General features: G+C 35.7%; 1 protein-coding gene across 2 annotated transcripts in view; it reads right to left on the bottom strand.

Moving 5' to 3' along the window:
• Positions 1-19,002, bottom strand: part of LOC144980884 (uncharacterized) — a 51,443-nt gene that overhangs the window by 15,876 nt on the left and 16,565 nt on the right. Inside the window, exons 7-15 of one of the 2 annotated variants that reach the window (XM_078928776.1) lie at positions 18,800-19,002; positions 17,128-17,263; positions 14,743-14,856; positions 13,853-13,990; positions 11,804-11,881; positions 7,530-7,667; positions 4,969-5,142; positions 2,233-2,349; positions 296-520 (exon numbers count right to left, since the gene is read on the bottom strand). The exon at positions 18,800-19,002 is cut by the window's right edge and continues 1 nt beyond it. In XM_078928776.1, coding sequence (XP_078784902.1) covers positions 296-520; positions 2,233-2,349; positions 4,969-5,142; positions 7,530-7,667; positions 11,804-11,881; positions 13,853-13,990; positions 14,743-14,856; positions 17,128-17,263; positions 18,800-19,002 — 1,323 coding nt within the window. The remainder of the gene's footprint in view (positions 1-295; positions 521-2,232; positions 2,350-4,968; positions 5,143-7,529; positions 7,668-11,803; positions 11,882-13,852; positions 13,991-14,742; positions 14,857-17,127; positions 17,264-18,799) is intronic. The other variant, XM_078928777.1, reaches the window with a different exon arrangement.

Genomic DNA, 19,002 nt, shown 5'->3' with positions numbered 1-19,002 from the left:
TCATTCCAAGACAAAGTCAGAAAGCATGTTGGAAAATAGATATAGGGGGATAGAAGACCCAGTAAGTGCCTCCGTGCCCACTATGGGAGCAACAAATTTAAAACCTTGCCAGTTTTTGGCTGTGGTTTTTGGTGATGTCAAAGTCCCAGGTATGAAAGTTTTTGACGAGGCGGGGTCATTTCAATCGATCAATAGTTCAGGAAATAGTTTTCTGGCCAAAATTTAAAAAAAAACAACAAAAAACATTTTGGCTTTTTTTTTCAAAGTAGAAATATATAGAAAACTAGGATCTTACGAGATGAGGTGACAGGTCGGACAGTAGTTCTTGTGCCAGGCCGGGCAGTGGTTCTCATGCTAGGTCTCCTGGTGGTTGAAGTCGATCCTCCCTTGCCTCCGGCACAAGTACCGGTTAGACATGCCTTGGCGCAATTGCGGGCCATCCATTTGCTGTTGGAGAGACATTCCATCTTTTGTTGCCAAATCTCGCATTTGGTATCGTCGTATAAGTTCTTGCATTTGCCTGGGCAGAAATTGATAATGTTATGTGGATAAAAAGTTTTGTGTTTTTAACTGAACATTATATAGCGCAATATCTATTAAACGTGCTCAAAGCGCTTTGCAAAGGGTCCATGACCAACAGAAACACGTGACATGTAGAACAAAACATAACGCCTGTTTGGCGATATTACATTTTTTCCCGACATAGACAATATTGTTAACCCCAGGTACTCGTTTTACATATGAGAACACTGAGATAATGTAAGTAAAGAGCCTTTTCCAAGGGACTCAACTATGCGCTGAGCAAGGCTTGAACCCAGGACCTTCCGATCCGAGAGGGAGTGTCATACCACAAGACCACATAGCCCCACGCGTCCTTACAGAGCTATAAGGACCGTGGAGCTTGAGATTATTCAAGTTCCTTTTTAAATAGACAACAGCAATTGCTTGGTTAGGACGATGGTCTATCGCACAGTACCATAAGCTACCAGATCAGTAAGATAAAGAACTGAACAAGTGTGTATGAAAGGTGCCAGGCGAAGCAAGAAAGAAAAATACAAGGAAAAAGAAACATCCCAAAAAAATCAGTCGACCTCGATGGGAATCGAAAATTAGACCTTCTGAATCAGAAAGTCTGAGGTTCGATCCCCAGTCCAGGTAGACTGATCTTTTGGGATGTTTTTTTATCCTTGTATTTTTCTTTCTTGCTTTGTCTGGACCTTTCATACACACTTGTTCAGTTCTTTATCTTACACCGGTGCCTACTCCTTAATTTCATAATTTGATATTACCAAAATCACTGCTGATTGGATAGCGGGTCAGAAATGACACTAGTTTACCACAAAGTACTTTCCGTCAAATATCAAACAGACCCAGATATCAAATCAGTGCTGGATAGACCCAAGCATCCTATTAAGTAAACACACCGTCATCACATTTGTTGCAAGCCTTTATACAGTCTGAATTATCTTTACATGTTTAGTGGATATCGCGCTAGATAAATTAGCAATGACTATGAAAAATGTTTTTTTCTCTTTTTGAGAAAATTTTTTGTCTAATATCAAAGCTCTATCTCCACTGATTAAAAATGTTTTTGAATTTTGAAAATCCATTCATAAATAAACAAGTTATGCAGTTTCAAACGCGAAAATATGGGACGCTTTTTCAGCAATTTTTTTTCGATCTTTGGTTGTATCTTGCGTAATAAGTGAATTAAAAGATTGAAACTTGGGATGGTGTTTTGTAAAATACGGGAAAAGTACTCGTCATATTCATATGAAATTTTAATCAAAAAGAAGAAATGTTCATGTATTACCTTGTCAGCGACAAAACCTCCACGCCCGGTAGTTTTAGAAATATTTTACTCCAAAGAGTATAAATCTATTTTTAACTATCTTCCGGTAATTGCACGAGTTTTGTCGCTTGACATAATCTAAAATGACCTTTTTTCTAACTGTGTGCCAACTTTCAGTCATATTCATCGATAAACAGCGTCGTAATTAATTTTTTAAAATAGCATATACGAAACGGCTTCGTCCCATATTTTGCCGCGAATTTGGGCACTTCGTGAGCGAAAAAGACGCCCAAAGATTTGTGCGGGATAGTCATTGCTAGATAATGCTCACGTTAAAAAAATTCTAGATGGTAAGATCGAATTTAATGGCTGTCTAAAAACCATATCAAACAATATTCAAGTGACGTCAACAGCACCCTATTAAATAAATATGCACATACCGTCATCACATTTGTTGCAGGCTTTTCTACAGTTGGCAATCATCCAATCTGGGTTATCCACACACTCATTGCTACCTGCCCACATCTCACAATTCTTATGTGTGTTTTTACATTCCACTAGGGATAGAATGATGGGAAAAATTCATAGAAAAATGAATGAAAATGGTCGTATTATAATCTAGCTCTAGATAGGTTGATAGCTAATATGCATGTTCATTAAACGAATTTAGAATCATGGTTGACTGAACCGATGAGTTTTGTTTCTATAAAATTTAGGTCTGATTAATTTTTATCCCATTATTCTTTAAAATTAAAAAAAAAGTTATTTACGGTAATTTTGAATAATGTTCAGTACCGAAACGCTGCCTATATAATAATAATTGTTTATTTTGAAGATTCATTGCCATAAGGATAGCAGTTTCTTATTTCTATTAAAGATTTGTCCTGTGAATGTTACATGCCGGACTAATAGAGATGATGTGTTATGCACTATAAATCCACCATTCTCCCTAAGTAGTCACGCGTAATGATATCATGGTTACAATAATAATTTGTGATGTCAGATTATCAAACATTAAATTTCACTGAAATTGGCTTTTGTAAAAAGAAAAGTATCATTTAAATAATTTTCGAAAATGTCTTTTATTCAGGGATGACGAAATCGGAATCGATTGAGGGGTAGACATAATAAAACAATTCTTACACTCTTGTATTTTGAAATTCGAACTTTGTTCACGACGCTCACTAGTGCTGGGCGGGTACCCGGTACCCGCGGGTAATAAAGTTAAACCGGGTACTCGGGTAAAGGGGCGGGTAGCGGGTACCCGCTTCAACAAATGGAAACCGAACTGAGAGTGATAATTGGATGTAATACAATTTTGATTTACATATTTACATTTACATGACACTTTTTCAGAAGATTTTCCTCCTTTGATTTTTTTTTTTTTTGTTTTATTTGTTAACACATGTTTGATTCAATTTTGGAATCAACAGATTAAGATTATATTAGTTCTTATCTTTTAAAGGATTCTCAGGTATTTTTTTTGTTTCTTTGTTTGGTTTCATTGTAATTAATTATCCTTGTTTTTTTACTTCAGTTTCGTTTCATTTGTTGTAATAAATAATAAATGAATAAAAAAAATAATTTAAAAAGCCCCCCCCCCCCCCTTTCACAAAAACATTTTTTTGGTCAAAAGTCACTCCTGCCACGGGTACCCGGGTAATCTGACCACTACCCGGGTATTACCCGGGTAATGATTTGGGCGGGTAATCCCAGCACTGACGCTCACTCGCAAGCTCCTTGCTCGTGCAGCGGATCGGAACACGTCCGGAAGTCCAAAAATCCAAGCGTGTAAGAATCGTATATTGTATAATTCATTTAAGTCATAAGTCCTGTATTCAACTTTAAATAGTTAAGATAGTATTGTTATGGACTTATAGATAGTATGCGCTTGGCTAATAAGTTCACAACATTGCCATCCGGAAGTATAACGGACCAACACAGAAAACTCTGTGTAACCATGAACTTTTATAGTCCGGATAATACAGTTCAGTGAGAATTACTCATAAACGCGGATGGCAAAAAACAATATCAAAGACCCGAGTGACGTCAACTTCGATCTATCTATACATCTAGTTATGCTAGGTAAGATTTGCTCCCCTTTATTATTAGCTAATTGACTTTAGTCACAGCTTAATTAGTTATTATTCATTAAGTCCAGTGTTTAAAATATTATCTGTGCTTACAAATATCAGTCATAGACAAGGATGCACTCTTTGTTCCTTAATTTCCATATTTGAGTTATATTATTACTCTGTTCTTCTACTTACAATGTTGTTGCGATATATATATATATAGGTACTCTAACTTATACTCAATAATAAATTGTTTTCTCACATTTTATCACTCAACGCTTCTGAGTTGAAGACAACATTAATAATTCTATCCTTCATTTCATCCTGTCATTAACAAAACAAAAACAAAACAAAAATGAATATAGGAATATATATATATATATATATATATATATATATATATATATATATATATATATATATATATATATAATATAATATATATATATATATATATATATATATATATATATATATATATATTGCAGAAGCAGTAAATGACACAAAGCCATCCTACTGCTACTGCCTTTGCCTTTAAACAACATGTTGAAATGTTTAATAATAAACCTAACAAAAAAAATTGTTACTTATTAAGAGGGTCATTAAATAGGATGGCATGGGTTTTAAAAAAAAACGCTTCTGAGTTGAGTGATTCCACAATATTAATCTGGCGTCCCGTCAAAAACACAACAAGTTGGAGAGTATAGATAGTATGCGCTTGGCTAAGAAGCTCATAACATTGCCATCCGGAAGTATAACGGACCAACACACAAAACTGTGTGTATCCATGAACTTTTATAGTGTGGTTGATGCAGATTAGTGAGAATCACTCACAAACGCGGATGGCAAAATACAATAACAAAGGCTTGAGTGACGTCATCTTCGTTCTATCTATAGATAGTATGCAGATGACGTCACTCAGGCCTTTGTTATTGTTTTTGCCATCCGCGTTTGTGAGTTGTTCTCACTAAACTGTATTAACCAGACTATAAAAGTTCATGGTTACACAGAGTTTGTGTGTTGGTCCGTTATACTTCCGGATGGAAATGTGAACTCCTTGGCCAAGCGCATTCTATCTATATAATAATAATATTTCCTTACATTTATCCTCATCCCCGCCACCCCCGTTGCCTCCCTTGTCGACGTCGTCCTTGTCACAGTACTGACAGGATTTCCTGCAGTTTTTGAACATCCATTTGGCATTGACAATACACTCTCCTTCAAGCGCCCAGCCCTTACATTTCTCTTTCTCGGGATGGTTGTCCTCGCAATTCACTGGGGAGAAAACAAAATATTCATTTTTTTAAAGGTTTCAATGGTTTCAAAGTTTGTTTAATCTTAGGCTTTCGCAATTAATTCATACAATTTGATGACAACATTACATGAAAGTGACAATGAGGAATGAGAGAAGCAATATGTTTGTCTGTCTGTGTGTGTGTGTGTGTGTGTGATAGTGTGTATGTGTGTGTATGTGAGAGAGAGAAAGATAAGAAAGAAAGAAAGAGAGAGAGAGAGAGAGAGAAAGAGAGAGAGAGAGAGAGAGAGAGAGAGAGAGAGAGAGAGAGAGAGAGAGAGAGAGAGAGAGAGAGAGACGGAGGCCGAGTAAATTCCGGAAGTGTGAGAGATCATGTTATGTTTTTAGTGTTGTCCAAGCTTTTTGTTAATTCATTTCTACGAATGTGTTTTTTTTATTTACCATTATTATTTGTTCATTTTTCAAAATTTATTCGTCAGTGGCAATACTCCCTGTAAATTCCCAGAAGTGTATACATAAAGGTAATCTTATCTTAAGGCTATGTGCGGCAATGTGATCATGTGGTATGACACTCGCTTTCGGACCGGAAGGTCCTGTGTTCAAGCCTCACTCGGCGCATAGTTGAGTCTTTGGAAAAGGCTCTTTACTCATATTCTCTCACCGTACTCAGGTGGAAAATGAGTACCTAACCGTTGAAAGCGTTTGTCTCTTTTCCAAAAAAAAATGTAATATCGCGTAACATGCGTCATGTCACATGTTAAGTGTTGCTGTTGGCCAGGGACCCCTTGTAAAGCGATTTGAGGACGTTCAGTGGATATTGCCCTATATAGAAGCTCAATTTGTTAAAAATCTTATCCCAGATCTGCCTACTTGACATTTCAAAAATTCGTTGCTTCAAAGGTTTAAAAATCAATAATTTGGCATCACCATGATCCACAAATGCTTCAAAGTCCTGAATATATTGGATCTAAGGAACTAACTTTTCCTTTTCAACAAGATTTATTGAGTCAAAGAGGCGAATGCAGCTCTGTGGCTGGAGCCACAAATTCGTAATTCTACGAAATTTTCGTGGTACTTAGCAGGTCTGGACAGTCTTATCCTGTCTTAATCAGTTCAGTTTGGGGAGTCAGAGAAGGCAGGTAATAGATAGAATGCGGTTGGCCAATGAGTTCACAACATTGCCATCCGGAAGTAATACGGACCAACACACAAAACTCTGTGTAACCATGAACTTTTATAGTCTGGTTAATACAGTTTAGTGAGAACAACTCACAAATGTGGATGGCAAAAAACAATAACAAAGGCCTGTGTGACGTCATCTTCGTTCTATCTATAGGTACACGACTAAAAAGCACAGTGGCCGTTATCAACCCGTAGCCATCGTTAACTTATAGCTTGACACTGACCAAAAAGCACAGTGGCCGTTATCAACCCGTAGCCATCGTTAACTTATAGCTTGACACTGACCAAAAAGCACAGTGGCCGTTATCAACCCGTAGCCATCGTTAACTTATAGCTTGACATTGACCAAAAAGCACAGTGGCCGTTATCAACCCGTAGCCTTCGTTTACTTATAGCTTGACACTGACCAAAAAGCACAGTGGCCGTTGTCAACCCGTAGCCATCGTTAACTTATAGCTTGACACTGACCAAAAAGCACAGTGGCCGTTATCAACCCGTAGCCATCGTTAACTTATAGCTTGACACTGACCAAAAAGCACAGTGGCCGTTATCAACCCGTAGCCATCGTTAACTTATAGCTTGACACTGACCAAAAAGCAAAGCGTCAACAGACAAGTCTTTGGCCGCAAAAGAAAAAAATCATGAGTTGTATTCAATAGTTCAACCAATGGGAGCACTTGTTTCCGTAAGCACTACTAACAACAACTCACTAGACGCTGCACAAACCTTTCAAAAATGACGTCAAACTATAAGTCCTAAAGGGTTCTAGTGTCAGGCGAAATGTTAATGATGGCTTCGATCAACCCTGGCTACCGACTGGTGCTGTCGGGTGCTGTCGGATGCTTCGGGGTGCTGTCGGGTGCTGCCGGATGTTGTCGGGTGCAGTCGGATGGTTCAGGGTGCTGTCGGGTACTGTCGAATGGTTCGGGGTGCTGTCGGGTGCTGTCGGATGTTGTCGGTCTGTCTAGTACTGTCTGGTGCTGTTCATATTTTCCTGACCCACTTTTCGACTCAACACTAATTGAGAAGCTGAGTTTGTTAAATATGCTAGAAATTACTTTGCGACAGTGTCCTGTCTAATGGGCAGCAAGCAATTGGTAATCCAAATGCTATTATTACCTTATAGTCACAATTTCATGATTGTTTTTCAACCAATCAGTTATCAATTTGGAGTTTAGACATCTAAATTCACAGCGTAATAACTATTTTCATGATAATCGCATACCTTCAGGCCTGGAGTTGCCGACACACAGGTTACAGGTGGCCTTGCAGTTTCTCTTCATCCAACCTGGGTTGGTTACACAGTCACCCCTCTTCTTCCACATACTACACGTTGCCTCTTTGTAGACGTCCTTGCAGGTACCTGGCGAAGGTAAATGATGAATGATGATGATGATGATGATGATGATGATGATGATGATGATGATGATAATGATGATTATGAAGATGATGATGATGATGATGCTAGTGATGATAGTGAAAACAATAATACTCATGACTTTTGATGCTGATGATAATTATTTATGTTGGTACTGATAGAGGTAGTGATGCTATATTTTAAACATATCAAGAAATAAGATCTAACTCAACAGAGAACAAATGATTTTTAAAATACTGATTCAGGTACACTTGCGTCAAACAAGAGACGTCTAGATTTATAGATACATAATTATAACAAAAACTTGAGGTAAAATTAAAAAAAAAAAAAAATAAAAAAAATAATTATATATATATATATATATATATATATAATATATATATATATATATATATATATATATATATATATATATATATATATATATATATATATATATACTTAAAGATGTATCTAGGAATTGGTTTTTAATACTTTGGAAAATAAATAATAACTGTCGACGATGAAGTATCGAGGTAGCCCTCGTTTCACTGTTAGGGCGGTAGTCAATGGAAATAACCATAAAATAATATTGTATCTTTAAAAAAAAATAATATTTGGTATTTAACTGTTAATGGCAATACTGAAGTAATCTCGAAAACCCATATTTTTTTGAAAATTTGGCCAGAGGTCCCAGGTTTGACCGTTTTTTTTTGCCAAGATGAGGGTCGTTTAAATCGATCGATATTTGAAGGACGAGTTTTCTAGTCAAATTTTCAATTATGGGATTTTCCAGAGTTCGGCACAATAAAGAGTTACAACTACATTTAAAAACAGGCAAACATCCACAACTAATATTAGTCAGCTTAGCTTATCGGAAGCCGAGTGTAATATCGCCTAACAGGCATCATGTCTCGTTCTACATGTTACACGTTGCTGTTGGTCAGGGACCCTTTGTAAAGCGCTTTGAGCACATTTAGTGGATATTGTGCTATATAAAAGCTCACGTTTTAAAGTCCGTGACGAATGATGGGTTTTATAAGTCTCACAGTTTCGCTGGATTAACATTGACATGCAAATGTAACTATATTGCTACACATGAGTTGACCATAATGCGTTATAAACATAACAAAATAAAACTGATATTAGTTGCTAAGCAAAAAAGAAAAGAGAAAATGGATGATATTATTCAGGTCTGACATCCGAACCAACTTATGGGTCTAGTTTAACATTGTTGTAATGGACACTATTTTGCGTCATTTTAAAAAAAGATTTCCATTACAACAATGAACCCATAAGGCATTGGGTTATCTGACCTTATATATAAGTGCATGTCGTGAAAAATAAAACGTTCTAAAAATTAAAAAAAAAACAACAACAAATATATGAGTAAAAATATCAATGAAAATTTATAGAGAGTAAAGGAAAACAAACAAATTTAACTCATTGATTTCTTTAAACAATAACACACACACACACACACACACACACACACACACACATATATATATATATATATATATATATATATATATATATATATATATATATATATATATATATACAAAATAAATTTAGCAGATCGATGTAAGATTATGATACACGGTTTGGTCTTGAAGCTCATAGTGATGAATTGACATCCAGGGTCTTGTGATACTAAATCAAATTTTCCCCAATGAATATATAGTATAAGACTTGTTCGGAAAATACATTATTCAACGTCTTTATCTGCAAAAAAGCGAATTATCCATCACTGCAGATTTTATACAATCATGTGATGACTGTCCATTATTGTGTTATTGAGTTGAAAAATAAATGTTTAATTTTTCACTAAATTTGTTGTTGTTGGTAATATCTAGACTTTCTGGTGGGAGAGTGTTCCATTCCTTGATGGTTCTTGGGAAGAAACTGTATTTGTACGTATTGATTCCGTGGATTGGGGCTGTGAACTTACTGCCATGATAATTTCTTGTGACTGTACAGTGTTGTTTTGTGAAATATTGTGGTAGAGTTACTGCTATTTTGTTGGAATGTACTGTTCTGTGTACAAGTTGAAGGCGTATTTCTTTCCGCCTACTCTCCAGTCAGTGTTTTCCACCGCAACAATCTCAGGTCCTCAGTAACGCATCCTGGTTCGCGCAAGTAATTGTTTGGTGACAAACTTCGAAACTGACTTTTCAAATTGTTCCATTTTCTACTCATCGATTTTGTACTAATCGACACTGTCGAATATATTTCCGACCAGTTTTAACGACATTCAAAAATAATTGTAAGTAAAACAACACAAAAAGCAGCACATTAATTAGGTTAATTGGTTAAGATTTCCAGTGACGAAAGCAACAAGGGCACGTCAATCGGATTCAACAGTCTGATGTCACGTCCGCCCAGCAACCAGCAGATCGGTTCTATAAAAGAAAATCGGTACTTTTTATTCTTCGTGTTGGCGAGAGCTTTTTCAGAATGTATATAAGTCAAAACATGATCAGATTTATAATGTTCTATTTCCCTCTTGATACACTTTTATGCTCGTCGGAGAAGTATTTCATAAGGGCGACCGCCATTGTTCCGATAGTTTAGAACCAGTTACTAAGTTACTATGCGTCATTACGAGGGAAGTGACGTCACAACTGTTGAAGCCTATTAATTCAAGAATTTAAACGTTCACGAATCAGAATGACAGATTGTATTCTAAAAAGCAAGACATCAACAAAAATCATTCATGCCCCTCCCTATAAATAGTAACTCGTAATGAAATCACGTTTACACACAGACTGTAACGCCGTATAAACAAGAGTGAAAATTAACAAAAATATAGCAGACGACAAGTAGATCATACATACATTGGAATCTTCATAAAGTCAACATTATTGCAGTCAACTTGTGCTTAAAGATAACACAATAACAGTCAACTTCTGCTTAAAGTCAACACTATTGCAGTCAACTTATGCTTTAAGTCAACACTATTACAGTCAACTTCTGCTTAAAGTCAACACTATTACAGTCAACTTGTGCTTAAAGTCAACACTATTGTAGTCAACTTATGCTTTAAGTCAACACTATTACAGTCAACTTCTGCTTAAAGTCAACACTTTTACAGTCAACTTGAGCATTAAGTCAACACTATTACAGTCAACTTCTGCTTAAAGTCAACACTTTTACAGTCAACTTCTGCTTAAAGTCAAACTTTTACAGTCAACTTCAGCTTAAAGTCAAAACTATTACAGTCAACTTCTGCTTAAAGTCAACACTTTTACAGTCAACTTCTGCTTAAAGTCATCACTATTACAGTCAACTTCTGCTTAAAGTCAACACTATTGCAGTCAACTTGTGCTTAAAGTCAACACTATTGTAGTCAACTTATGCTTAAAGTCAACACTTTTACAGTCAACTTGAGCATTAAGTCAACACTATTACAGTCAACTTCTGCTTAAAGTCAAAACTATTACAGTCAACTTCTGCTTAAAGTCAACACTTTTACAGTCAACTTCTGCTTAAAGTCAAACTTTTACAGTCAACTTCTGCTTAAAGTCAAAACTATTACAGTCAACTTCTGCTTAAAGTCAACACTTTTACAGTCAACTTGTGCTTAAAGTCATCACTATTACAGTCAACTTCTGCTTAAGGTCAACACTATTACAGTCAACTCCTGCTTTAAGTCAGCACCTCTAATTGGTCCCAAAGCTTTTGTTCTTTATCTTAGTGTGTTCCATTGATAGTGGATAAAATCGACCTTGCTTAAAGTCATCCTATCTTTCTGGTCGGCGTTTTTGGATTTATGAGGATTCCACTGTACTTTTAAAAGATTCTGTTATTTAATCAACAATAACGAAATTAGAATCGTTTGAGTGGTTTATATAAAACTTTTCTTTCATTCTTGCGTTTTGGAATACAAACTTTGTTCCCATAGCGAATTAGAAAGCACGTGCAGAACATGTCTGGGATTCCAAAAAGGAAGAGTATGAGAATTTGAAAGTCTTGTACAAAAAACTGTTAACACAAATAAATACAGACAAGGAACAAGGCATTATTGGGTTAAGAAGCAACGGTTTTGATTGGGTGTGTTTGTGAGGTTAGCGGGGGTGGGGGAGGGGGATTGGAGTTAGAGAGCCACAACACCAAAATGACAAGGAGGATGATGTCACCTAGTTGTAACCAATCACGGGGCATCATATGAGTATAGGCTGGGAACCACTGCCAAGGCCAGGTGATATAGGCCTGGTCTATGTAAAAAGAGGTCAAATAAGGAAGTAAATTTTAAAGTTTGTTAATATCTACATTTATATAGCGCATTCCCAAGATTTTGAGAGTTTCACAATGTAATATCGAACTTATTATAAGGAATTTCCTCTGTACAATTGAAGTCCTCTGATTTGAGCCATTTTGCGCTAACAATCAATAACATTTCACGGGCTGCTTGTTTTGACATACAAATTCATAAAAAGCTAAGATAGCGAATATGATACAAGCCAGACAATGTAGAAAGGAAATAGAATTTTTTTTAAACATCCCGAAAAATAAAACTTATACGACTGTTGAACGAACCTCAGACATCGATTTGTCAGCTTCATACATATTCATATCACACCTAAGTTGAGTTGGGAAATGTATGTGTAATTCTATTACAAAGTTTAACTGAAATTCTCTCTTTTGAAAAGTTTATATAGAAAGAACTACAAAAGATTGGGGGGGGGGGGGTGTATTTATCAAAGAAAGGAAGACCTGCGTGACTCTTATTTCTTTGATATATATCAAGTGAATGAATGAATCAATTCATGAAAAAAATGGAATGAATATCTTAAAATAAAAAGAAATAATTAAATAACGGATATGATAGTGAACAAAAGAAAGAATAAATGAGTTTTTGAAATTTTAGAGTCATTTATTTCTGTGTAATGTATCTAAATGTTGCTGCTCGAAGCTCGAGCTTCCTTACAAAGTAACATACTATTTCCTGCCAACCAATGTTTTGTTTATTCGTCTTAACTACGCCACTATCACATTATCTCATTCATCTGTGGTGTTTCATTCATCCTGTTTTGTTGAAAAAGGGGAAACCCGAAACGTTCATTTGATCTGTTTTTGTAATTAAATTGAAGCTTACATTCAATTTCACTTTATTATTTATTATTTATTTCTGTGCAACTTTAAGGTCTTGTCGAATGGGACTCGCCTTCAGACCAATAGCCCCCCCCCCCCCCCGCCCCATTTGAGTCCCACAGACGTCGAGCGCAAAGTAGTCTTCGGAAAAGGCTCCTAATTCGTAGTCTCTCTCCTGACTCGAGTGTAAAATGTGTACCTGGCAGGAAAATAAACTCAAACAAACTCGCAATCATGCATTGCAGGCCCCGTGCTTCGCCCCGCATATAATTTAATGCTGCCGTTGGCTTTTGGGCCCCTTGTAAAGCGCTTTGAGCACAAACACACACACACACGACACACACACACACACACACATACACACATCTAGAAGGTGTGTTGCTTCGTATAATTAGGTCATCTGTTCTTAAATACAGAAATGAGCAAATTAATGAACAAATGCATTTGATTAAGGGGTTCTCAACAGCTAATTTTTAGGGAGCTATCGTTTCACACACAAAAGGACCGAGATCGATCCAACTTCAGTTCCCCCCCCCCGGCAATCTATCTACAGTCCCCCCCCCCCCCCCCCCCCGGCAATCTATCTACAGTCCCCCCCCCCCCCGGCAATCTATCTACCAGCAGTGATTGGATAGCTGGGGTGTTAGATCTGACAGAAAGTATTTTGTGATAGACTAAAGACCTATCCGATAGCGAGCAATTGCTGTTGCTCATTTCGCGCTATAGAAACCGGGATAAACTCCGGTTCCAAGGGATTAATGGCTCTGATGAATGACTACACGTGAGATGCTCGGATTCGTTGACAACGTTCAAATCTCGCTTAAAGTTTTATCTTTTTACGTCATAATGTTGCAATATTATTTTCATATTTTGTTGTTGTTAAATTGAATTCGTATCACGTTTCCTTCACACTTGTCTCACTGTAATATGTTTTGTTTTATATCACTGTAAAGCGCTTAGAGCCTGTGACAACGGGGTAAAGCGCTATATAAATGCCATTTTTTATTATTATTATTATTATTATTATTATTATTATTATTATTATTACACATAGAAGAACAGATGAGCATTAATTTGGTTAAAATCATCTTTACCATCATCATCGGTTTCTCCTCCACAGGCATGACAAGCTTTGGTACAGTATTTCTGCATGTACATGGGGTTCCTTTCACATTCTCCTTGGTTAGCCCAGATGTAACAAGAAAAGCTGTCGTATGTGTTGGCACAGTTATCTGTTGGATGGAGTATAAATAAAAAAATAAACAAATAAATAAATGTAACCGACGACCATGAAATGATATCATATGTCAGCACGACAGCATTTTTACCATTTCTTCTGTCCCGTCAATCACACATCTATTCCGTGAAAAAATTCGCATTCTTACCATTTCCGTCTCCTTTCGTCATATTACAATCAACGCTTCTACAAATTTAACAAATTCTCAATTTTTACGAATTCCGTCTTCTTTCATCATGTCACAATCAACAATTCTACTCCGTTAACAAATTGCATTCTTATATTTCCACCTCCTTTACCAGTACTAACACAACCAACAATTCTACTCCGTTAACACATTGACATTCTTACTATTTCCACCTCCTTTACCAGTACTAACACAATCAACACATCTACCCCGTTAACACATTGACATTCTTACTATTTCCACCTCCTTAACCAGTACTAATACAATCAACACATCTACTCCGTTAACACATTGACATTCTTACTATAGATAGAATGCGCTTGGCCAAGGAGTTCACAACATTGCCATCCGGAAGTGTAACGGACCAACACACAAAATCTGTGTAACCATGAACGTTTATAGTCTGGTTAATACAGTTTAGTGAGAACAACTCACAAACGCGGATGGCAAAAAAAAAAAAAAAATGACAAAGGCCTGAGTGACGTCATCTTCGAACTATCTATTTCCACCTCCTTTACCAGTATCAACACATCTATCCCGTTAACACATTGCATTCTTACTATTTTCGTTTCTTTTAGTCCTGTCACAATCCGAGCTGCCATCTTCACAGATACAATTACAGTTTTGGTCCAAATGTCCTCTGGGTCCACACTTGCCTTTGTCTGGACAATTCTCTACGGGAGTGAAGAGAAGAGGATAAGATTCAAAGAATGTATCAATTTTATTGTGACGTCCATATCTATAAAAAAACAAATAGCGGAAATGTGCAAAGTAATGAACAAAAATGAGTATAACAGCTTCAAAAACTAAAATACCAAACACGAAACGTTTTGGACTAAACATCCTTTTTTCCAGCCAGTAAAATAAACAACAAAATCATGAATCCATCATGTAAAATCCAGTGCGAATAAATAATATGTCATTCTGTTATATGACACTTGCTTTCGGATCGGAAGGTCCAGGGGATCGAGTCCAAATCTGAGCGGTGCATAGTTGAGTCCACGGAAAGAGCTCTTTACTCACATTCTCTCACCGTACTAATGTGTAAAATGAGTACCTGGCCATTATAATAATAATTGAGCTTTTATATAGCGCAATATCCACTTAACGTGCTCAAAGCGCTTTACAAGGGGTCCCTGGTCAACAGCAACATTTACATGTAGGGCGAAACATGACGCCTGTTAGGCGATATTACAATTTTTCGGACAAAGACAACGCTGTTAACGGCCAGGTACTCATTTTACACCTAAGTACGGTAAGAGAATGTGAGTAAAGAGTCTTTTCCAAGGACTCAACTATGCGTCTAGCGAGGCTCGAACCGTGGACCTTCCGATCCGAAAGCGAGTGTCATACCACTAGACCACATAGCCGTTAACGACGTAAATGTAAAAAAAAATGTAATATCGTCCTAAATGTTGAGTAATGCGGTTAGCTGGAGACTCCTTGTAAAGCGCTTTGAGCACTTTAAGTAAATATTGCCCTATATAAATGCTTCAAGTTTTTCAGCATATCTATGCATTGCAAAGCTGGTATGATTTTCAATTCCATGTGTAAACTGGCTCTAACTTTGAGCCTTTGCCTAAAAATTGTAATGTGTCGTGGTAAACCGAATCACAAAAAGGAATAATAAAGTTGAGACGAGTAGAAAACTGATATTTTAGTCTTTGTAATTTAAGTATATTATATTTATTCTCCTCAATATAATATTCTTTTAAAAATAAACTAAGTCTCATAATCTTTACTATGATTTCAATGTGTATCAACTACATTGCCACATCACCATGGATGAGAAGAAGTGAAAATGATAGAGCGTGTTGTGAGAAATGAGAAGAGAAACATCAGCCCTACATTGAACATCCGAAGGAAAGAGACGAAAAAGAAGGTCCAGGGTACTTTGGGGGATAACAGTGGAGATAGAAAGATAGATAGATAGATAGATAGATAGATAGATAGATAGATAGATAGATAGATAGATAGATAGATAGAGAGAGAGAGAGAGTGTGTGTGTGTGTGTGTGTGTGTGAGAGAGAGAGAAAGAGAGAGGGAGAGAGAGATAGAGAGAGAGAGATAGAGAGAGAGAGAGAGAGAGAGGGGGGGGGGGGGGGGGGGGGGGGGGGGGGGGGGGGGGGGGGGGGGGGGGGGGGAGAGAGTGGTAGGAGACCTGGCTCCCTGAAGATGATGGCCACAGATGAACATGGAAGTCTTTTGTTGCTGACCTACATGCCAACGGGCACAATGGACAGTACGCATGTCAGTAAATATACTAAAAGAACGTAGAATAGGAGGTAATTTTATTGATATAGGTATATAGACTCGTGCATGGTTCTTACAATATAGATTATAATGATTTTTTAAAATGATTCGCATGTAACAACACTAGGGGAGATAAGTTTAAGATATTTGTTGAAAGATGTAATTCTGTCTATAAGGGGAAAAAAATCATGAAATTCAAAAGACTATCACAATTTGGAATAATCTAAAGTTTGAGACAAAATAGTTCTAATTCAATTAATAATTTTAAGAATGCTATTGATAAACATCTTACCAACATTATATTTGATTTTGACGAATAATGTAACATGACATTGGATAATATTGTATTCTGTATATCAGTTATTTGAAACTCTCGAATGTACAAGTTAGACATGCCAAATGAATGTAAATTGCGTTAATTATTCTACGAATATTGAATATGAAATTTATTTATGAATTGGGTATTTAATTCTCGATATTATTAATCAATTGACATCGAGTACTTATAATATAATTGATAAATTGTATCTGTGCATAAAAGTTACACAGAGAATTTAAAGATTTTTTAGAACCTATTAGCTCTTAAACAATACGATACGATACGATAATAAATAATTAAGTAAGTAAGTAAATCACCCGTACCATTTTGAGGTAAAGGATCACCTATGTTCTAAACAGTAACTTCAACTCACCACCACATTTATACATAAAATTGACGATTTCGACATCGGTATAGGCGAGTTCCTTGAGGTAGACACGGCCAATGGTATCTTCTTTAGTCTTGTCCAAAGCTTCGATTGTTTGAGCTTTACCATCCTTGGAGAAAGCCTGTGGTATTGAGTTTAGAAAGACAATCAATCAATCAATGATTCGATCAATCCATTAATCAATTAATAAAGTAATTATTTGATCATTAAATTAAAGAAATTCTTTGACATATTATCACCAATTAACCAATCAAATATTTATTGGATGTATAAATCAATCAGTCAATCAACCAACCCACTAATCAATCAATGAATGTATTAATCACCAACTCATTCTATCAACTAATTGATGAAACAATGCATTTCTCTATCTCTCAATCTATTTAATCCATTGCTAAAAAAACCTAACAATTTATCAAATAGGCAATCAACGAATATCTCTATCAATCAATCATTCACAATCATCTTATCGTAATACAATAAATCAATTAATCAATCAATCAATCAATCAATCAACCAATCAATCAACCACTCAATTAATCAATCTATCTATATATCCATTTATCTATCTATCTATTTATCTATCTCTTTATCTATCTATCAATCTATCTATCTATCTATTTATCTATCTAGCTATCTATTTATCTATCTATCTATCTATCTATCTATCTATCTATCTATCTATCTATTTATCTATCTATCTATAAATTATAAAACAAAAACCATGAAATAATAGTGCTCAACTTTAGTATAAAAGGAGCTATTTATAAACATTTGAAATATAATTAAGATAGTTTGACTTCTACAACGTTGTTATCGAGCGTTGCTCTCATCAGGAAGTGGTAGTGAAAGTAGATTGTTGTGTTTTCGTATTTTTATAGATTCGTGTTTATGGAGGTTCGTAATTACATAAAAGGTGTTTGTGAACAGAAGAAATGAACTAACTTCCTCATGCAGACATAGAAACAAACACCTTTTATGTAATTACGAACCTCCATAAACACGAATCTATAAAAATACGAAAACACAACAATCTACTTTCACTTCCACTTCCTGATGAGAGCAACGCTCAATAACAACGTTGTCGAAGTCAAACTATCTTAATTATATTTCAAATGTTTATCTATCTATTTATCTATCTATCTATTTATCTATCTATTTATCTATCTATCTACCTATCTATCTGTCTATCTATTTATCTATCTATCTATCTATTTATCTATCTATTTATCTATCTATCTATTTATCTATCTATTTACCTATCTATTTATCTATCTATTTATCTATCTATCTATTTATCTATCTATCTATCTATCTATCTATCTATCTATCTATCTATTTATCTATCTATCTATCTATCTATCTATCTATCTATCTATCTATCTATCTATCTATCTATCTATCTATTTATCTATCTATCTATCTATCTATCTATCTATTTATCTATCTATCTATTTATCTATCTATCTATTTATCTATCTATCTATTTATCTATCTATCTATCTATCTATCTATTTATCTATCTATTTATCTATCTATCTATCTATTTATCTATCTATTTATCTATCTATCTCTCTATCTCTCTATCTATCTATTAACCAATCAACCAATATATATATCTATCTATCTATCTATCTATCTATCTATCAATACTAACCGTTATTCCATAATGCATGACAGATGAGAGCTGGTAGGGTACATTCATCTGGTTTACTTGGTTAGTTGTGTACTTGTTGAACCAGATCCTCATACTGGGCGATACGTTTCTGTACAAGATACGAATGTACTGGTCTCTATTGGGAAGTTGATGCTCGTGGACCAGGCCTAGGGCGTGACCTATTTCGTGGAGATAGAGTCCTT

This window comes from Berghia stephanieae, chromosome 10, assembly GCF_034508935.2.
Source record: "Berghia stephanieae isolate SIO BIC M18660-M18661 chromosome 10, UCSD_Bste_1.3, whole genome shotgun sequence".
Classification (NCBI taxonomy): Eukaryota; Metazoa; Mollusca; class Gastropoda; order Nudibranchia; family Aeolidiidae; genus Berghia; species Berghia stephanieae.
Note: the sequence above shows the minus strand (reverse complement) of the source record. Positions and strands in the feature narration are given on the sequence as shown.